Source organism: Papaver somniferum, chromosome 7 (genome assembly GCF_003573695.1).
Source record: "Papaver somniferum cultivar HN1 chromosome 7, ASM357369v1, whole genome shotgun sequence".
In the NCBI taxonomy this organism is placed as follows: domain Eukaryota; kingdom Viridiplantae; phylum Streptophyta; class Magnoliopsida; order Ranunculales; family Papaveraceae; genus Papaver; species Papaver somniferum.
The window spans coordinates 23,736,175-23,751,679 of NC_039364.1; the positions used below are offsets into that span (position 1 = coordinate 23,736,175).

A 15,505-nucleotide genomic window follows, 5' to 3' on the forward strand; every position below is an offset into this window, starting at 1 on the left:
GAGCTTATCTCACCCACAACTAAGAGTTGCTACGACCCAAAGTCGAAGACTATAATAAACAAATCTGTATCACACAGAAAAGTCTACGATAATAGATAAATCTGTCTCCCACAGAAATACCTACAAGTTTTGTTCCGTCTTTTGATAAATCAAGGTGAACAGGAACCAATTGATAAACCGGACTTATATTCCCGAAGATTATCCTAGTATTATCAATCACCTCACAATAATCTTAATCGATGCGGCGAAAGAAGATATTGTGGAATCACAAACGATGAAACGAAGATGTTTGTGACTACTTTTATATCTTGCCTATCAGAGATATTAATCTCAAGCCAATCGTTACGATTGTACTTAACATGATAGAATCAGCAAGATCAGATCACACAACTACAAGAAAGTAGTATCGGTCTGGCTTCACAATCCCAATGAAGTCTTCAAGTCGTTAACCTACAGGTTCTCGATAAGAAACCTAAGGTTAAAGGAGAATCGACTCTAGCTTATACAACTAGTATCACACAGGAGGTGTGGGTATTAGGTTTCCCAGTTGCTAGAGTTCTCTCTTATATAGTCTTTCAAATCAGGGTTTGCAATCAATGTTAGCTTAATAACAAAGCATTCAATATTCACCGTTAGATGAAAACCTGATTATATTCAAGATAATATCTTTCAACCGTTGGATCGAAAACTTAGCTTGTTACACACAAATGAAATGCACGAATTTGGTTTGTGTAACCGTACCCAAACATGTACATTTGTTGGTTCAACAATAGTTAACCAAATGGTTAGCCATATGAGCACTTTCATATCAACCATATTCTTCTTCACCATAACTAGTTCAAATGACTCAAATGAACTAGTTAGAGAGTTGTTCAATTGTATAAATCTTATAGAAGTATACAAGACACAATAGAAGCAAAAACGATTTGATTCACTCGAATCGATTCATGAACTTTATAGTCACGGTTTGCAAATTGCATTCCTTAGTTAATATAAATATAAGTTCACAAATAATCGTCTTTAGATATAACCAACTCAAGTACGCAGACTTAGTTCGCGGACTTAAGTTCCCGGAAGGAGTTCACAAACTCCAGCAGATATTCTCCGGATGAGAACTTCCTCCAGTTCGCGGACTGAGTTCACAACTCTTGTTCCAGTTTTCCTGATCAGCAAAGTACCCATACTTTGGTTCAAGGAATAAGGACTTATACATATATGTGTTACCACACAATGCTTATATCCAACATTGGTTATATAATCTAAACTCCCATTTCAATCATTGAAACATTCTTAGAGGACGTTATATAGTTGTTATTCACAAACCATTTTTCGTCAAAGCAATTTTTAAAGTGATTGAAACATAACATGACTTTCGTCACTAGGTAAAGACGAACTTGACCAAAGCGAAAGCTTACCAACACGTATTTCGACCAATAGATAGGCGAGATAAACTCGACTCGAAATAGAAAATGTGTATAATCAAAGTCTATATAGCAAAACGAATTTTGTCTCAAAATATGAGATAGAGTAGATAGACTTTTGAGTGATAGATAAGTTCAAGTATCCACATACCTTTTAGTCGATGAAGTTCCACCAGTTCCTTGAGTAGTTCTTCGTCTTGTATGATGATTGCCATGGAGTTCTTGAGCTCAATTACACTTTCTATCCTAGTCCGAGACTTAGGTATAGTAGACTAGAAATCAAGACTTATAGTTTTGATCACTAACATTGACAAACCTGCTTGAGATAGCAACACATGCGAGTTCGACCGAGCAGTGCTCTAACATAAAGATACATACTTCTTACGTCCTCCTTTACCAGTACCAGTATCGCCAGAATTCACACTAGTATCAGGGTTCACGACAGTTGTTCGAGAAGCATCTGCAACATCTCTCTTTGTCTTTTTTTTTGGTCGTTTTTTTTTCTTCGTTTGGAGGGACGAATCGGTGCGACATGGGGAAACATCTCTCTCTGTCAAAAGCCATATTTCCATGTAATTAAGGTCATACTTCTGTGACTCACAACATGGATGTTGGATGGTGACATGCCAATCTACCCAGCATTCAGAAATTTTGAAGGAAAAAAAAATGAAGAAAAAAAGGATATGAGTACCTCGTCTTTGCTCTTCATCAAATTTTCTCAGATATTGATCAAGTTATTGAATATGCTCATCCACCTATGGCATGATAAATTCAATTTTTTCGGATAATAGTCTGAAACAAGATAGATGGAAGAATGACATATACTGGATGATCGCTATTCATTGTAACTTAAAAACCTTGAGATTGTTCTGACTGCACTATTGCATTAAGGTCCTGTTCGATCTAAAGTAGATACTATAAGGATTCATAACCAGATAATGCATGTCTCAACAAGAAAAGCTAAGTATATCAAATGGTTGCTTTCTACAACTGTGAAACATGCTATGATAAAGCCTGGTCAAAAAATTGATGCAATGAATAATTTGGGCATGTGAAAATTAAATTAGTTTACTGAATTCCCGATATTCCTGAATTGAATAATTCAAGAATAATTGTATATGGACGACCTTTCTTTTCAAAATTGGAGATTAAAATAAAAATCCAAGAAAAATATTTAACTTCCAAGAAAGCCCTAGTTATTAAATATATGGAATGTTAAACATAGAGGAAATATATGCTCACGGATACAGACTGATATATGATAACATATTAAAGGGAATTATTTAAAGGATTTTATTAAAAGCTTGATCAAAATGATATTAGCAAAGTGACATACAAATATGCCTGGTGATGGAATCACCGAGGCCATAAGAACTTAAAAAACTAACTTTGATGGAGATAGTAAGTAACCCTAGATGGAGATAGTAGCTAACTCTAATGACATATTCTTCTAGAGAAGTTATTGCTCAAAACTGGTGAATATATTCCATGATCTGGAATCCAGTTTTTGGGATATAAGATCAATGGTTTTCTGTATGGGTCTTCCGCACAGAAAAGTATGACCAACTTATATCCGCCTTTATACAGAAGTTTTTCCCAAGGCACAAAACATCGTCTATTAGGACACAAATCTGTACTTTTGCTCAATAAGAGGGAGAATATTTATATAGGTATTTAGAAAGGTTCAATGAATTAATATCTCAATGTCCTCATCATGGTTTAGATATGGTTAGGTTAGTTCAGATCCTCTACGAGGGTTTAGATTATTCAACAACAACCATGGTTGATTCTTTATGCACAGGTGGGTTTGAGAATAAAAATGTTGATGAGGCAATGACATTTTTGAATGAAATCGCCGATAAGACCCAACAATGGGAAAATAGTAGGGAACCCCAGAAAACAATTCTTCTAAGTAGAGGAAAGGTCAATAGGGTAGAAGGATCTTATGAGTCAGATGCTAAAATAGCATCCATAGCAAAAAGGTTAGAAGCTTTAGAATTAGGTCATTCTAGTGGTAATAGTGGTAGAATAGAGCCTTTTTGGGAAGGCCATACTGTTGAGGAGCAAGCCAATGCTATTTATAACAACACTAGATTCGATAACCGTCATAAGTTTGACCCATATTCAGAAACCTATAACCCTGACTGGAGAAACCATCCCAACCTTTCTTGGTCTAAGGGCCAGAATCAAGGTTAGTCTAGTAACTCTCAGGTTCCCCCAGGTTTTGGCTATACTAAGAATCTTTCAGCTCCGACACAGTTTCAGATCCCTTCAGATAAGAAAATCATGAGTTTAGAAGAGTCTCTTGCCTTGTTAACTCAGAACACTTTAGAATTTTAGCAATCAGTTGCACGAGGATTAGATGAAAATAAAAAGATGGTACAAGCTAACTCTCAGGCTATTTCCGAGTTGAAAACCTAGGTTAGTCATATAAATGAGACAATGAGAGAAAAATGAAAGTTTCATAATCAACCACAACCCAACCCTAGGGGAGTCCATCAAATATCTTTAGCTGGTGATAAATCATCAAACCATGTGAACTCGAGGTTACCATGCGTTGGTTGGTGACCATGGACGACTAAGTTTTTCATCTAATATGGAAGGGTGGTCGTTGATTGTCGCACGCCTTCATTTTGGCATCCATGAGGGGAAGGCCGGCATGGTATGGTTTAGGCGCGGCAAGGTGGCTGACACGGCATGCCATTGGCACATGTGGCATGGTCGGCATGCCTTGGCGCGGTTTTGGCGTTGGGCCAAAGGTTACCATGCGTTGGTTGGTGACCTTGGATGGTTAAGATTTGCATCTAAGATGGAAGGGTGGTCGTTGATTGTCGCACGCCTTCGTTTTGGCAGCCGTGAATGGAAGGCCGACATGGTATGGTTTAGGCGCGACAAGGTGGCTGGAACGGCATGCCATTGGCACATGTGGCATGGTTGGCATGGTTGGCATGCCTTGGCGCGGTTTAGGCGTGGCCAAAACTAGGGTTTTGGCATTGGGCTAAAGGTTACCATGTGTTGGATGGCGACCTTGGACGGCTAAGATCTGCATCTCAGATGGAAGGGTGGCCATTGATTGTTGCAACTCTTCGTTTTGGCATCCAGCGGCATGTAACGGGGCCGACATGGCTGTGGCATGGAATCGTGGCTGTCATTGTTTGCCATTGGCACGGTGGCGCGACTGGCATGGTTGGCATGCCTTGGCGCGGAGGTGTGGCTGGCACGGCATGTCATTGGCACATGTGGTGTAGCTGGTATGGTTGGCATGCCTTGGCATGGAGACATGGCTGGCATGGTTTTCCATTGGCACGGTGGCACGGCTGGCATGGGTGGCACGCTTTGGCACGGAGACGTGGCTGGCATGGTTTTCCATTGGCACGGTGGTGCGGCTGGCATGGTTGGCATGCCTTGGCGCGGAGACGTGGCTGTCATGGTTTGCCATTGGCACGGTGGCGCGGCTGGCATGGTTGGTATGCTTTGGCGCGGAGACGTGGCTGGCATGGTTTTCCATTGGAACGGTGGTGCGGCTGGCATGGTTGGCATGCCTTGGCGCAGAGACATGGCTGCCATGGTTTTCCATTGGCACGGTGGTGCGGCTGGCATGGTTGACATGCCTTGGCGCGGAGATGTGGATGGCATGGTTTGCCATTGGCACGGTGGTATAAGAATTTAGGTTTTGGTGTACAAAGGTGATGTCGGTCAATACTAAGGGTTCTATCGTGGAACATGACACATATATATGTAAAAAAAAGGTACCCTGGTAGTTCTTACGTAGGCGTGTTGAATGATTCAATAAATGCGCTAGTGATCCTAGTGACGTCATGTCAGATGTAAGGTTTTACGATTTTAACCCTAAGCTAAAAACCACCATCAACAGGATGAAAAATAAATGCAGGTGGATGAAAAATATTTGGGAGCCTATCATCTTCAAAGTGATCATAGAGTCAATATTATTGATTTCCTTAAAACTTTAATATTAAAATGGGGATAGAAGCAACACTAATATTTGACTGATGTTAGCAGAACTATTCTGTCTAAAACCAATCTTTCTTCGATTCATGTTTTTTATGTTGTTTTCATTGGCACATGATTACCACCTAAAGGTGTGATACAACAGATAAAGAAAATTCAATATTCTTTTTGATGGGGTCATAATGCAGATTAAAAAAATAAAACATTACATGTTGTAGGTTGGAAGAAAATACATAAACACAAAGGTGACAGAGGTATGAGAACTACACTTTTAAGGTCAATAAATTAATTATACAGTAATTTGGAGTTCTCCTTTGTTGTTGTTTTAGGGTAAAAACTGATTCGGCTGGTTTTGGTAAATTTGGGTGTGCCTCCGAGAAACGAATCTAAAGCCTAAACAAATGCACTGCACGGGAGTACTTTAGATTCGAGAGATCAATCTGTACAATTATGGCCTAAACAAGAAATGGTTGTTCCAGTTTTGCTTCGGTCACAAAATGAAGCAGAAGGGTTGATCTTAGGAAGGGAAGCGAAGAAGGTGTTGAGATCAGAGTGGTTAATTTTGAAGGTGTGGTTATTTTATGACTTGTATCAGAATATGGAACTGGTTTGCGGAATGCAAGCTATCAGTTCTTAGTATTTTTCTGGATACTTGTGTTGATAACCAAAAACTCTGTTGTTGATTGAAATAGGTTGAAAACCTATTTATACAAGTCATGATTGAGCACCCCTGATCTCGTAGGAAGTGGAGACAGTTAAGTAGTGGAGAAGTGGAGTTATGTAAAAAGTGGTGATCATCACGTTTTCATCATGAGGGAAGAATGGTAAGCCTTATACCCACTACTTTCTTACTGCTACTAACCGTTCGCCCTTTACTGACACTTTCTCGTAATGGGCGCGTTGCATGATGCACGCTCTAAGCCGCCATACCAATACCCCAGTGAGCATCCCCCAGTTTGTGACATGTTTGATGTCTCGAGTATTTTCGTGGAAAATATGCAGCAGGTTGTTGAGTGGGTCTTGTTTGCAAGACCTAATTATTCTGACGAATCACGCGCAAGTTAGGTAGCGGGTAGTCATGTGTGACGAGCCAAGTCATGAAGCTTTCCACAAAGAATAGCATGTGACACTATTAGGTTAAATAACTAAGTTATTTGTGAAGCTGATACTCATAAAATGTCGTATGTATTTGATGCATGTAAAGCATCGCTTTTAAGCAACCAGCTCAAAATAATTGATGCATGTAAAGCATCGTTGTATAAAGCTCGCTTAAATCAGTCGCAGAGCTTAATATCTTAAAGGAAGCGTGACCGAGAATTTTCATGAAGCTTCCATGAGCCATTCACGCGCGCCAAAGGCAGGCCGGTCGGTCTCTATAAGAGAGTGATGGCTGGCGACTATGGTGACATCTCATTGGACGACCGAGATGATTTGCGGCAGTTAATGGCTGCCTTGAAATTCATGTAAGCGGCTCGACCATCACCTTTTGGACGATCGTTTGGGATCCATATGGGGAGGTCGTGGCTTAGCCGATCACGGCTTATGGAAGGGGAGTGTCCGTTGAACATGGCCTCATCTTATTGGCTACCTAAAATAGGAGTTAGGCCGGCCAATTCATCTAGCGAGGTTGGGCGTCCGAGATGATTTGCGGCAGTTAATGGATGCGGTTGATTTAATTTAGGTTTTAAAATGCCGCGCGACCAACCTACTTTGGGTAAACTTTTGGTGGCTCTGCTTGCGAGTTGGAAGAATTCCGTTTGGCCAAGTAGTGGGACCGCCGGTGTGTATGGTGATGCTTTTCCGGTCGCGTTAGGGAGCGGCTAAGCTTGATAAATCGAGTGGCCAAATCGTACGACGGTGATCGTTTTAAGACTGTCATGGGCAGTCTATATTAAATTCCTTAAGGAATTTAGGCGCATCGATCAGCCAACTTCCATTTTTATTTAAAAGTGTGTGTGGCGGGTTTAAAGCGATCTGATTGGTCGATGGGAAAGGGGTTCCGACAAGCAGCAATATGGAACGTGGCCAGCCGGCCATAGGTGGCGCCTGCTGAAGCCAATCGGTCGTCCAAGTGGCGCGGCCACGCCTCCTTTTGCCACTGCTCTTACTTTCCGCGGTTCCTCTTTATTTCTTGTTTCCTGATTTTGGTAAGATCTTGCTCCTACTAATCCATGGCGGATTAATTTCCTAGCTTATCTAGGTTTGGTCTCGACCAATAGAATTCGAGATATCGCTCGAGGCGCAAAAACCTAATTTTTGCAGATAGGTAAAATTAGGTTAGAAAATTGGATTTCGTGAGATGACACAAAATAAAACAATTTTCGATAAATTATCTGTACATTGGCACAAGAAATCTCTTTATCAGAGAGTGGTACAATTTGCGTGTTCCTGAGTATTTTCATGCAGATCTTAATACTGACACTTCGGGAAATTCATGCTACTCCGCTGCGAGTGAAAAGTAATTGTCATGTCGTGCCAATATTAAGAGTTCAGCTGGGGAACATAACATAGGAAAATAATCGACAGGCTGTACATTAGTGAATAATGCAAGCGGGAGTTTACTAAAATTTATAGAATATTTGGGATTGTTGTTACATGTACCATTCTGGATAAATTTTATATACATATACTGAATTGTTCAATACATATGTAAGTAAAGAGTCCTGGGCACTCATCACTCTTAAATGGTTTAGCTTCTTTGCAAAACGACGACGCATTAAATACAGGGTTTTACAATTTTAGTCCTGAACTAAAAACCACCATCAACAATTGCAACAAGTATTTTCTCATTTTGGTTTCTTTTACAAATACTTTTAAAAAAAGAGGTGGCTAAAGATACTTAGTTTGGTCTAAAATTAATTCTGGGAAATTTACTGCAAAATCTCATTGTAAATTTCTAGCAAATGATATTCAACCTATTTCTGTTATAAAACATATCTCCTAGAATTCAGGTGTTCACATGGAAGCTATTGCATAATGAAGTTACAATTGAGTTTTAATATCTTCAAATTTGTTAACAACATCGATGTCAGTTGCACTTTTTATGGCCATAAGTAACTATATAACATTTTTTTCTCTCCAGAAATCACTGTTCTAAAATGATTTTTGATATGTCTCCCAGATTTCTAAATATCTCTGACAGTAGTGATCCGATAATTATCATACAACACTTTTTAAAAGAAGATGCATATCAGAATTTCCAATGGGTTCATCTATCCTTTGGAATATTTAGAAATCGTATGATGATATGATTTTCAAGAATGATACTTTTTCCAATGATTATTAAGCTGTCCTTTCAAGACTTCAGTTTATTCAGTCATCATCCTATGGATATATACCCAACTATATCCTTAAATGATCATCAGCAAAAACCAAAGAAATTTTATTTCAAGATCAATATTGATGCATCTTTCTCTACTAACCAAGGTGTTGTTGCATCCATTGCTTTTGACAGTCGCGACAGATTTTTAGGCTGGGGCTTATGCATATGATCACGTTGTTTACTTGACAAATAAACTTCAATTATCAAAATTTATCATAGAAGGAGATATCTCCAATATCCCTGGTGCTATCGCTGGTGAGTTTTAGGATATCCCTGGAATAATTAGAGAAACTATTCGGTGTATTAGAAACAAGAGACACAGCTTTATAGACATTAAGTTTATTGTAGTTCCTAGGCCTATCGACTATATATCCCATGAGTTGTGTCAACTTGTATTTAACGAACATGTAACTAGAGATTAGTTTACACATGCCCCTCCATCATGTATTTTTTTCTACTTCCACTTCTTTGAGGAGTAAGTAATCATGTATTTAATGAACCTATTGATGATCTATATTCCTTTTTATCTCTCTCCTAAAAGAAAAAAGAAAAACATTGACGGGAAAAAGAAAAACATAGGCGTCTTCTTGTTCGGGTCTGATCTTTGATCAGATCCGAGAATAGATTTCCCTGCATATTTTTAAGTTATTGTTTTAATAGCTTTTTGTTATAATCCTGTTTTTATAAGAAACCCGATTTAGAGATTTGAAATTTGAAGCTTTCTCATTATGACTTGAAAAATTTTAGGGAGGTTTTTATTTTTATTTTTTTTATCATATATCTGTTTGTTTCATCAATATGTGTGACTGGTGCATTTGAAATAATTAGTTGGTGGCGGTGGCGATTCGTTTAAGGTTTTGTTATTCAACTGCTAAACTTTCATCAAAGGTTTCAAATGCATTTGTTAAAGCTTTAACTAATGACTACCAAAAAGATTTGGATGCGTACGGGTAGATCAGTTTTGATAAAATCCGATTATCTATAAAAGATTAAAGATTTACTCAACCATCTATAAGTCAAATCCTGATGGTGATTTCCATTAGATCTAGTCAGTATCAATTATGTGTGGAGCTTTGTAATCTTAATCTAGTATATTTAGTTTCTTGTTTAGAGAATAATTTTATCTTAACATATAGGTATTCTATACAATTCAAGGAATTTAAATCTTTTTGAAAGTATATTTCGTTGCTTTATAGAAGAGCTTATATTTTTTCGATTTTTTTTTTGTGTTCTTTTCTTGGAGGTCGGGCCTTATGCTCTTCTGGCCCTATTTTTTGTTTTTCGTTTCCTTTTATCGATAAGATTATCGTTTAAGGCAACCCTCCCCTTTTCTCTCTCTTTTCTCTCTGAACCAAAGAAGGGAGAAAAAATAACTACTTTCTTCAAAACTTAGATCCTTGATTCGTCCGGTTTTGATTTGATTTTTCAAATTTATCGAACCGGGTCGAGTCTGTTTCCTTGTATATATTTATTTTCCAATAAAAAAATATTTGTTTCTAAATAATTTTTACGGTTTTCTGGTCGGTCTGATGGTTTCACAATACTATCAAGACTTGTTTTCATATTCTCTAATTAGGTTTTTTTGGTGGACTTGGATTTGAATTGTTATCAAGCATGTTCGAAATAAAAACGATCTACTTCGTCAGATATGGAGATCGTTTCTAAAGAAATTAATTTGGGCATGTTACTTCCTTTTTACGGAAGCATATGATATCTTTGATGATCAAGAAACAAAATAGTTTAAAACTATTATAAGGATTTCCAATCTTTCAATGGGATGCAGAAGTTTAATACGATTTTCATATCTCGAATCTTTAAGTTTCGATTGTGTATCTTGTACTATCTGTATTGCCCTGTTTATTGATCTAATTGATCATTGTAATCCTTCAAACTACAATTCGAATGAGGTAGTCTAATAAATAAAATTTAGGAGCTTCCTGTTTTCATTAAAAAAAGAAAAATATTATCGTTTAGAATTTCATTTAAAATATGGTAATAAAAAGAAAAGGGGTTATTTTGTTTTTGGTACTCATGTTTTGTCCAACTTTTGAGTTTGATCTAACATTTATCCAGCTTGGCGTTTGGTACTTGAAAAAAACGTTGACCCACGTTGACTAGGGTAGTGTTTGACTTCCGTTTGATAATTATTATAAAAATTAAATAAAGTCTAATTAGTATTGTAGTTTACCGTTTTAGCCTCTTACATTACCAAAAACGTCTCCCCAACTACCAAAATTATTTTCTACTTCACTTCTTCCGCCTCCAGGACTCCCACAAACAAGACACGAATTCTTCTCCTCTGCTACAGCCGTCTCGATTCTTCAGAATCTACACTATTTTTTTCAGAGACAAATTGGATTTAGTTATGGTACAATTTGTATTTAGTTAGGGTTTTGATGTTTTGAAAAATTGAGGTTTTAAATGAGAAGTTATATTACGGTTTCGATCCATCTTCGGGTTTCAATTTTGATTCATGACAGAATCAATCAAATGGGAGTTTCAGTAAGCGATTCAATTAGCAATTTTGTTTAAATAATATGAAATTAGAAATGTTGTTGCAGTCCTGAAGATGGGTGAGATGAATCTAAATTTGGTGAAATTGATTCAACAAATCTATTGGGAGAAGGTTAGGGTTTGAAGAATCTGAAGAAGATATCAGGGAAAAAATTGAGATGTTGTGATTTGTTATTGAGAGATAGGGATATTGTTCTTGAGAAGAGTTTTTGTGCAATGGATTTGCTGCTAGTAATTGGTCTGTTCGGAGATATGAAAGCGGTTTGTCGCAATGTGGTGAATCAGAAAGCATAAAATTGAAGAGATGTGATGGTGGATGGAAGATTCAGATGGTGTTGCTGAGCTCATAAAGTAGATGGCAGTGTAATGGTTTCAGCTGGAATTGCAAAAGAAGTTGCAGAGAACAAGAGTTGGTGTTGCTGCAATGGAGAAGGAATAAAGTTGGTGATGTTGTTTATGAGTTGAGCAAATGAAGTTACAGGTTTCTGAATGATCGAACTGCAGGAGTGTTGCGAGTGCTGAATATATGAATGATAAGAGTTGTATATGAATGATAATTGATAAGAGTTGTTTTTGAATGAATGATTGTGCAGGAAGGGATTCGAACCAAATGGCTTGGAATTATGGCCGGAATTGATCAGATTTCATATATAACTCTGTCTGATTTATGTATCGGCGAGTAGACTCAGTCGATTCAGCAAATGAAGCTAAGGGTACAAGAGTAAATTTGTTTCGTTATTAGATTTTATTTAATTCTTTTTGTAATTACTTAACAAAAGTCAATACTTAACATAGTCAACTCGAGTCAACGTTTTTTTCCAGGTACCAAACACCAACTTGGAAAAATGTCAGACCAAACTCAAAAGTTGGACAAAACCTAAGTACCAAGAACAAAATAATAATTTCTTCCTTCAAAAAATAAAATAAAAAAAGATCTTTGTGATTCGGATTAAACATAGTTAGTTAAGAATTGACGGTCCTGTTGGTTTTAGTTTTATGAGTTCAATTAACTTCCTTCCTCTTTTCCACTAAATTTTAGCAAAATGATAATTTATTTTGACGGTTACTTTCAGTTTAAGCTTAAACTACCATCCAATTCAAATTTCCCCTCTCCCTTTGTGAAAATCATCGGATGGTACTGCTATATGATGAAGAGGTTTGTGGGCATCCTCCAAAATATGTGGAGTTCTAGAGTGATTTCATTTTTATTCTTTTCTTGGCTTACTACTATCAATAGAAAACAATCTAACTTTCTCTCATTCTACTCTATGTTTATTCCGATTTACAAATATTGTCGATTTAAAGAAATGGGGGCAAACTCTATCTATCACCTCCTCTATAAAAATGTTCCAAGTTTGAATTAGAAGGTCTCTTGATTCTTGATATATTTCTTGCCAGCATTCGCTATTTTAAAGAAAATGATTCTCAATTTTGCCAAATTATGTGGGCACCAAAGACTCAAATACCAAATTGGTTTGTCGTTAAGGAAATTCCACCAGGAAGTCATTAAAGTTAAATGGGAAAGACCTGATATTGGATGGATCAAGATAAATTTTGATGGTTCGGTGAAATATAAATCCGGAATGGGAAGCATTGGCGGAGTTGTAAGGAACCATAAAGGCGATTTCCTACTTGGATACTCAGAACCAATAGGGAAAACAACAAGCACCATTGCAGAAATAGCTGCGTTTCAGCGTGGCCTTGATTTGGTTCTTGAAAATGGCTTGCAAAATGTTTGGTTTGAGGGGGACGAAAAAAGATTGCTTGAAATTATTGCAAACCAGATACCAGTTGGACCTGAAGAAATACAAAGACGAGTGAAACTTATAAATTTGATTTTACCTGAATTGAATAGTTATAAGATGACTCATATTTACAGGGAAGGTAATAGAACTGCTGATACATTTGCAAGAATGGGCCACAAATTGAACAAACCTTGCATTTGGCGATCTCGTCCTCCTCAAGAGGTTTTGCGTCATGTTCAGAACGATGCTAAGGGCATAATTAACCAACGAATTAGAAGAAGATTTAACTAGATTTATGCAAGTATTAAATCTAACTAAGATGTACATTTCTATCTTTGATAAGCTTACTCGAATTCGCCCTGATGGCAACATTAATCAAGCGCCTAGGGGAAATTGTTAATTAAGTGCGCGTCCATATTTGTTTATAATGTGCATGTAAAATTGGATAAACTTCTGTAACAAACAGACCGATGAAATATTTACACGTTTTTTTTCTTCTAATATATTATTACTCACTCAAGAATCACATAGCTAGATTGTCTTATCATCCACAAAGGGTAACTGATCCCATGGATAAAACATAGAATAATGTATGTACAAGCCTTTAGAACCAATCTTGAAAAGGAATGGATGGCTTATTGAGGTGCAAGAAGAACCAATCCGATACTAGAAATCTGCCAATTCAATACTACAATTACATTCTAAACCAAAATATTCGAAGTAGGAGAGATTTTTTTTTTTTTTTTGAAAATTAATATATTGATGCAAAACAGAATTACAGAAGACTATCAAATATGTTGGTTGTCCTTATCTCAGTTTGAGAAACTGTGATACGAGAACCTTCCAACAGATTATTATCCTCAGAAAGTAAATACAAAGCATTTGAAACTAAAAAACAGGAATCATAAGCTAAAGCGCAGTGAATGAAAGATGGCATATGTATCTAATGTTGTTTGTGATGCCCCTGATGTCTTGCTTGTTTTGCCAGTTCATCTGCTACCTTGTTACTACTTCTATGGTTGAAAGAAAAGCCCAAAAAAAATTCACATGATAGCAAAACCATTCTGGCTTCAGAGATTATGGCTTGGTTCCTCCATTGAATTGTGTTTGTCTTCCCTTGCACAAAATCTATCACCCCTTTACAATCTTCTTCAATCCAAAAGTGTTTACAATGCATCTTTGTTTCCCATCTCGCTGCTTCTAGAAGAGTCAGAGCTTCTGCCTCTTCAGGGCTGGAGGCATAGAAAGTTCCTGATCCAGTTTGGATGGTTGAGCCTGTTTCAGAACGAAGGATGAGTCTATACCCTGCAAGATTATTTTCATCAACTCATGAAGCATCGAAATTGATTTTATAACAGTTAGTGTCAGGTGGAGTCCATCTTTTGACAGTATTGGTTGTCTGAATCATGGATTGGACTGGTGTTGTTCCTAAGTTAGACATATTCCTTGTGTCTAGTTCAGAGTATGCATCCAATGAATTAGGTGATCAGAATCTAAGGTGTCGCAGCACTGCTAAAGATGTTTGTAAACTAGTGTTAGATTTGGTTTCAAAGATCCTCATATACCTTTCTTTCCAAATAATCCAACATTTCGTAGCTACAATTTCGGTCACTTTATCATTCGATTTTCCTGCAATCCAGTTAGAATATAAACTTATGAAGGGACTGTCAGAAGTTAGATTGAAATTTAATCCAGCCAGTGGAGGGAGCATCCAAACTGACTTAGCATAGTGACAATCAAAGAAAATGTGTTTCAGAGATTCACATTGATGATTACAAAAGATGCAATGAGTGTCTATGTTATCCCTATATTGACCAAGTAACTTTCTAACAGGTAAGGCATTATTAATACATTTCCATAGGAAAATCTTGATTCTCTGTGAAATATTCAAATTCCAGAAAGCAGTCCAAAAAGTAATAGAAGATGGAGTATTCTGATTAGATTGTATTGTCTGATTTGTCTCATTGTTCTGCAATTTAGCATACAAAGATTTCACCGTAACCTTCCCATTCTTTGTTAAGAGCCATCTTAAGGTATCTGTTTTCATATTTCCATTTGAGTCTGGGAAAAGCTTTATCTTTAAAATTGCATCTGAGAAAGATTGGGGAAAGTTATTTCTAACTTTTTCCGAGTTCCACTTCTGCGTGGTTGAGTCAATTAATTCAGTTACAAGTGTTAACGAGTTTAGTTTAGAGCCACAAATAGTTTCAAGATTATCCTTTAAGCCTGGAATCCATTTATCTGTCCAGATATTTATCATGTTTCCGTCTCCACCTCCCAACAGCTAAATCTATGAATGAGTGTTATTCCTTGCTTTAAGCATTTCCATATCCAGCTTTCATTGTAGTGCTTTTTATTATGAAAAACTGAAGTATTTCTGAAATATTTGTTTTTAAGTAATCTAGCCCAAAGTGCGTGTTGCTCAGAGGCCAACCTCCAAGCTAATTTTGCTATCATAGACAAATTCATTTTATTTGCTTTTTTAAACTCTAGACCCCTGAGACTAGTGGTCTGCAAAGAAAGTCAAAACCTTT

The 15,505-nt window shown here is 37.1% G+C and overlaps 1 protein-coding gene and 1 pseudogene across 1 annotated transcript; both read right to left on the reverse strand.

The window, feature by feature from the left end:
- Positions 1-3,042: 3,042 nt before the first annotated feature.
- LOC113300791 lies at positions 3,043-3,142 on the reverse strand (annotated as a pseudogene).
- Positions 3,143-13,746: 10,604 nt separating this feature from the next.
- LOC113294367 lies at positions 13,747-15,231 on the reverse strand. The gene is made up of 3 exons (XM_026542758.1): positions 14,748-15,231; positions 14,142-14,276; positions 13,747-13,859 (listed from the first exon to the last, which is right to left on the reverse strand). Exons 1-3 carry the CDS (start codon positions 15,229-15,231, stop codon positions 13,747-13,749), a joined length of 732 nt encoding a protein of 243 aa, XP_026398543.1.
- Positions 15,232-15,505: the final 274 nt, after the last annotated feature.

Coding starts and splice junctions, on each gene's coding strand:
- LOC113294367 (XM_026542758.1), bottom strand. CDS start 15,231: ATGATAAATATCTGGACAGATAAATGGATTCCAGGCTTAAAGGATAAT. Junction 14,277..14,747: donor AGACACTCATTGCATCTTTT/GTAATCATCAAT, acceptor ATAATCTTGCAG/GGTATAGACTCATCCTTCGT. Junction 13,860..14,141: donor ATGGGAAACAAAGATGCATT/GTAAACACTTTT, acceptor CCTGTTTTTTAG/TTTCAAATGCTTTGTATTTA.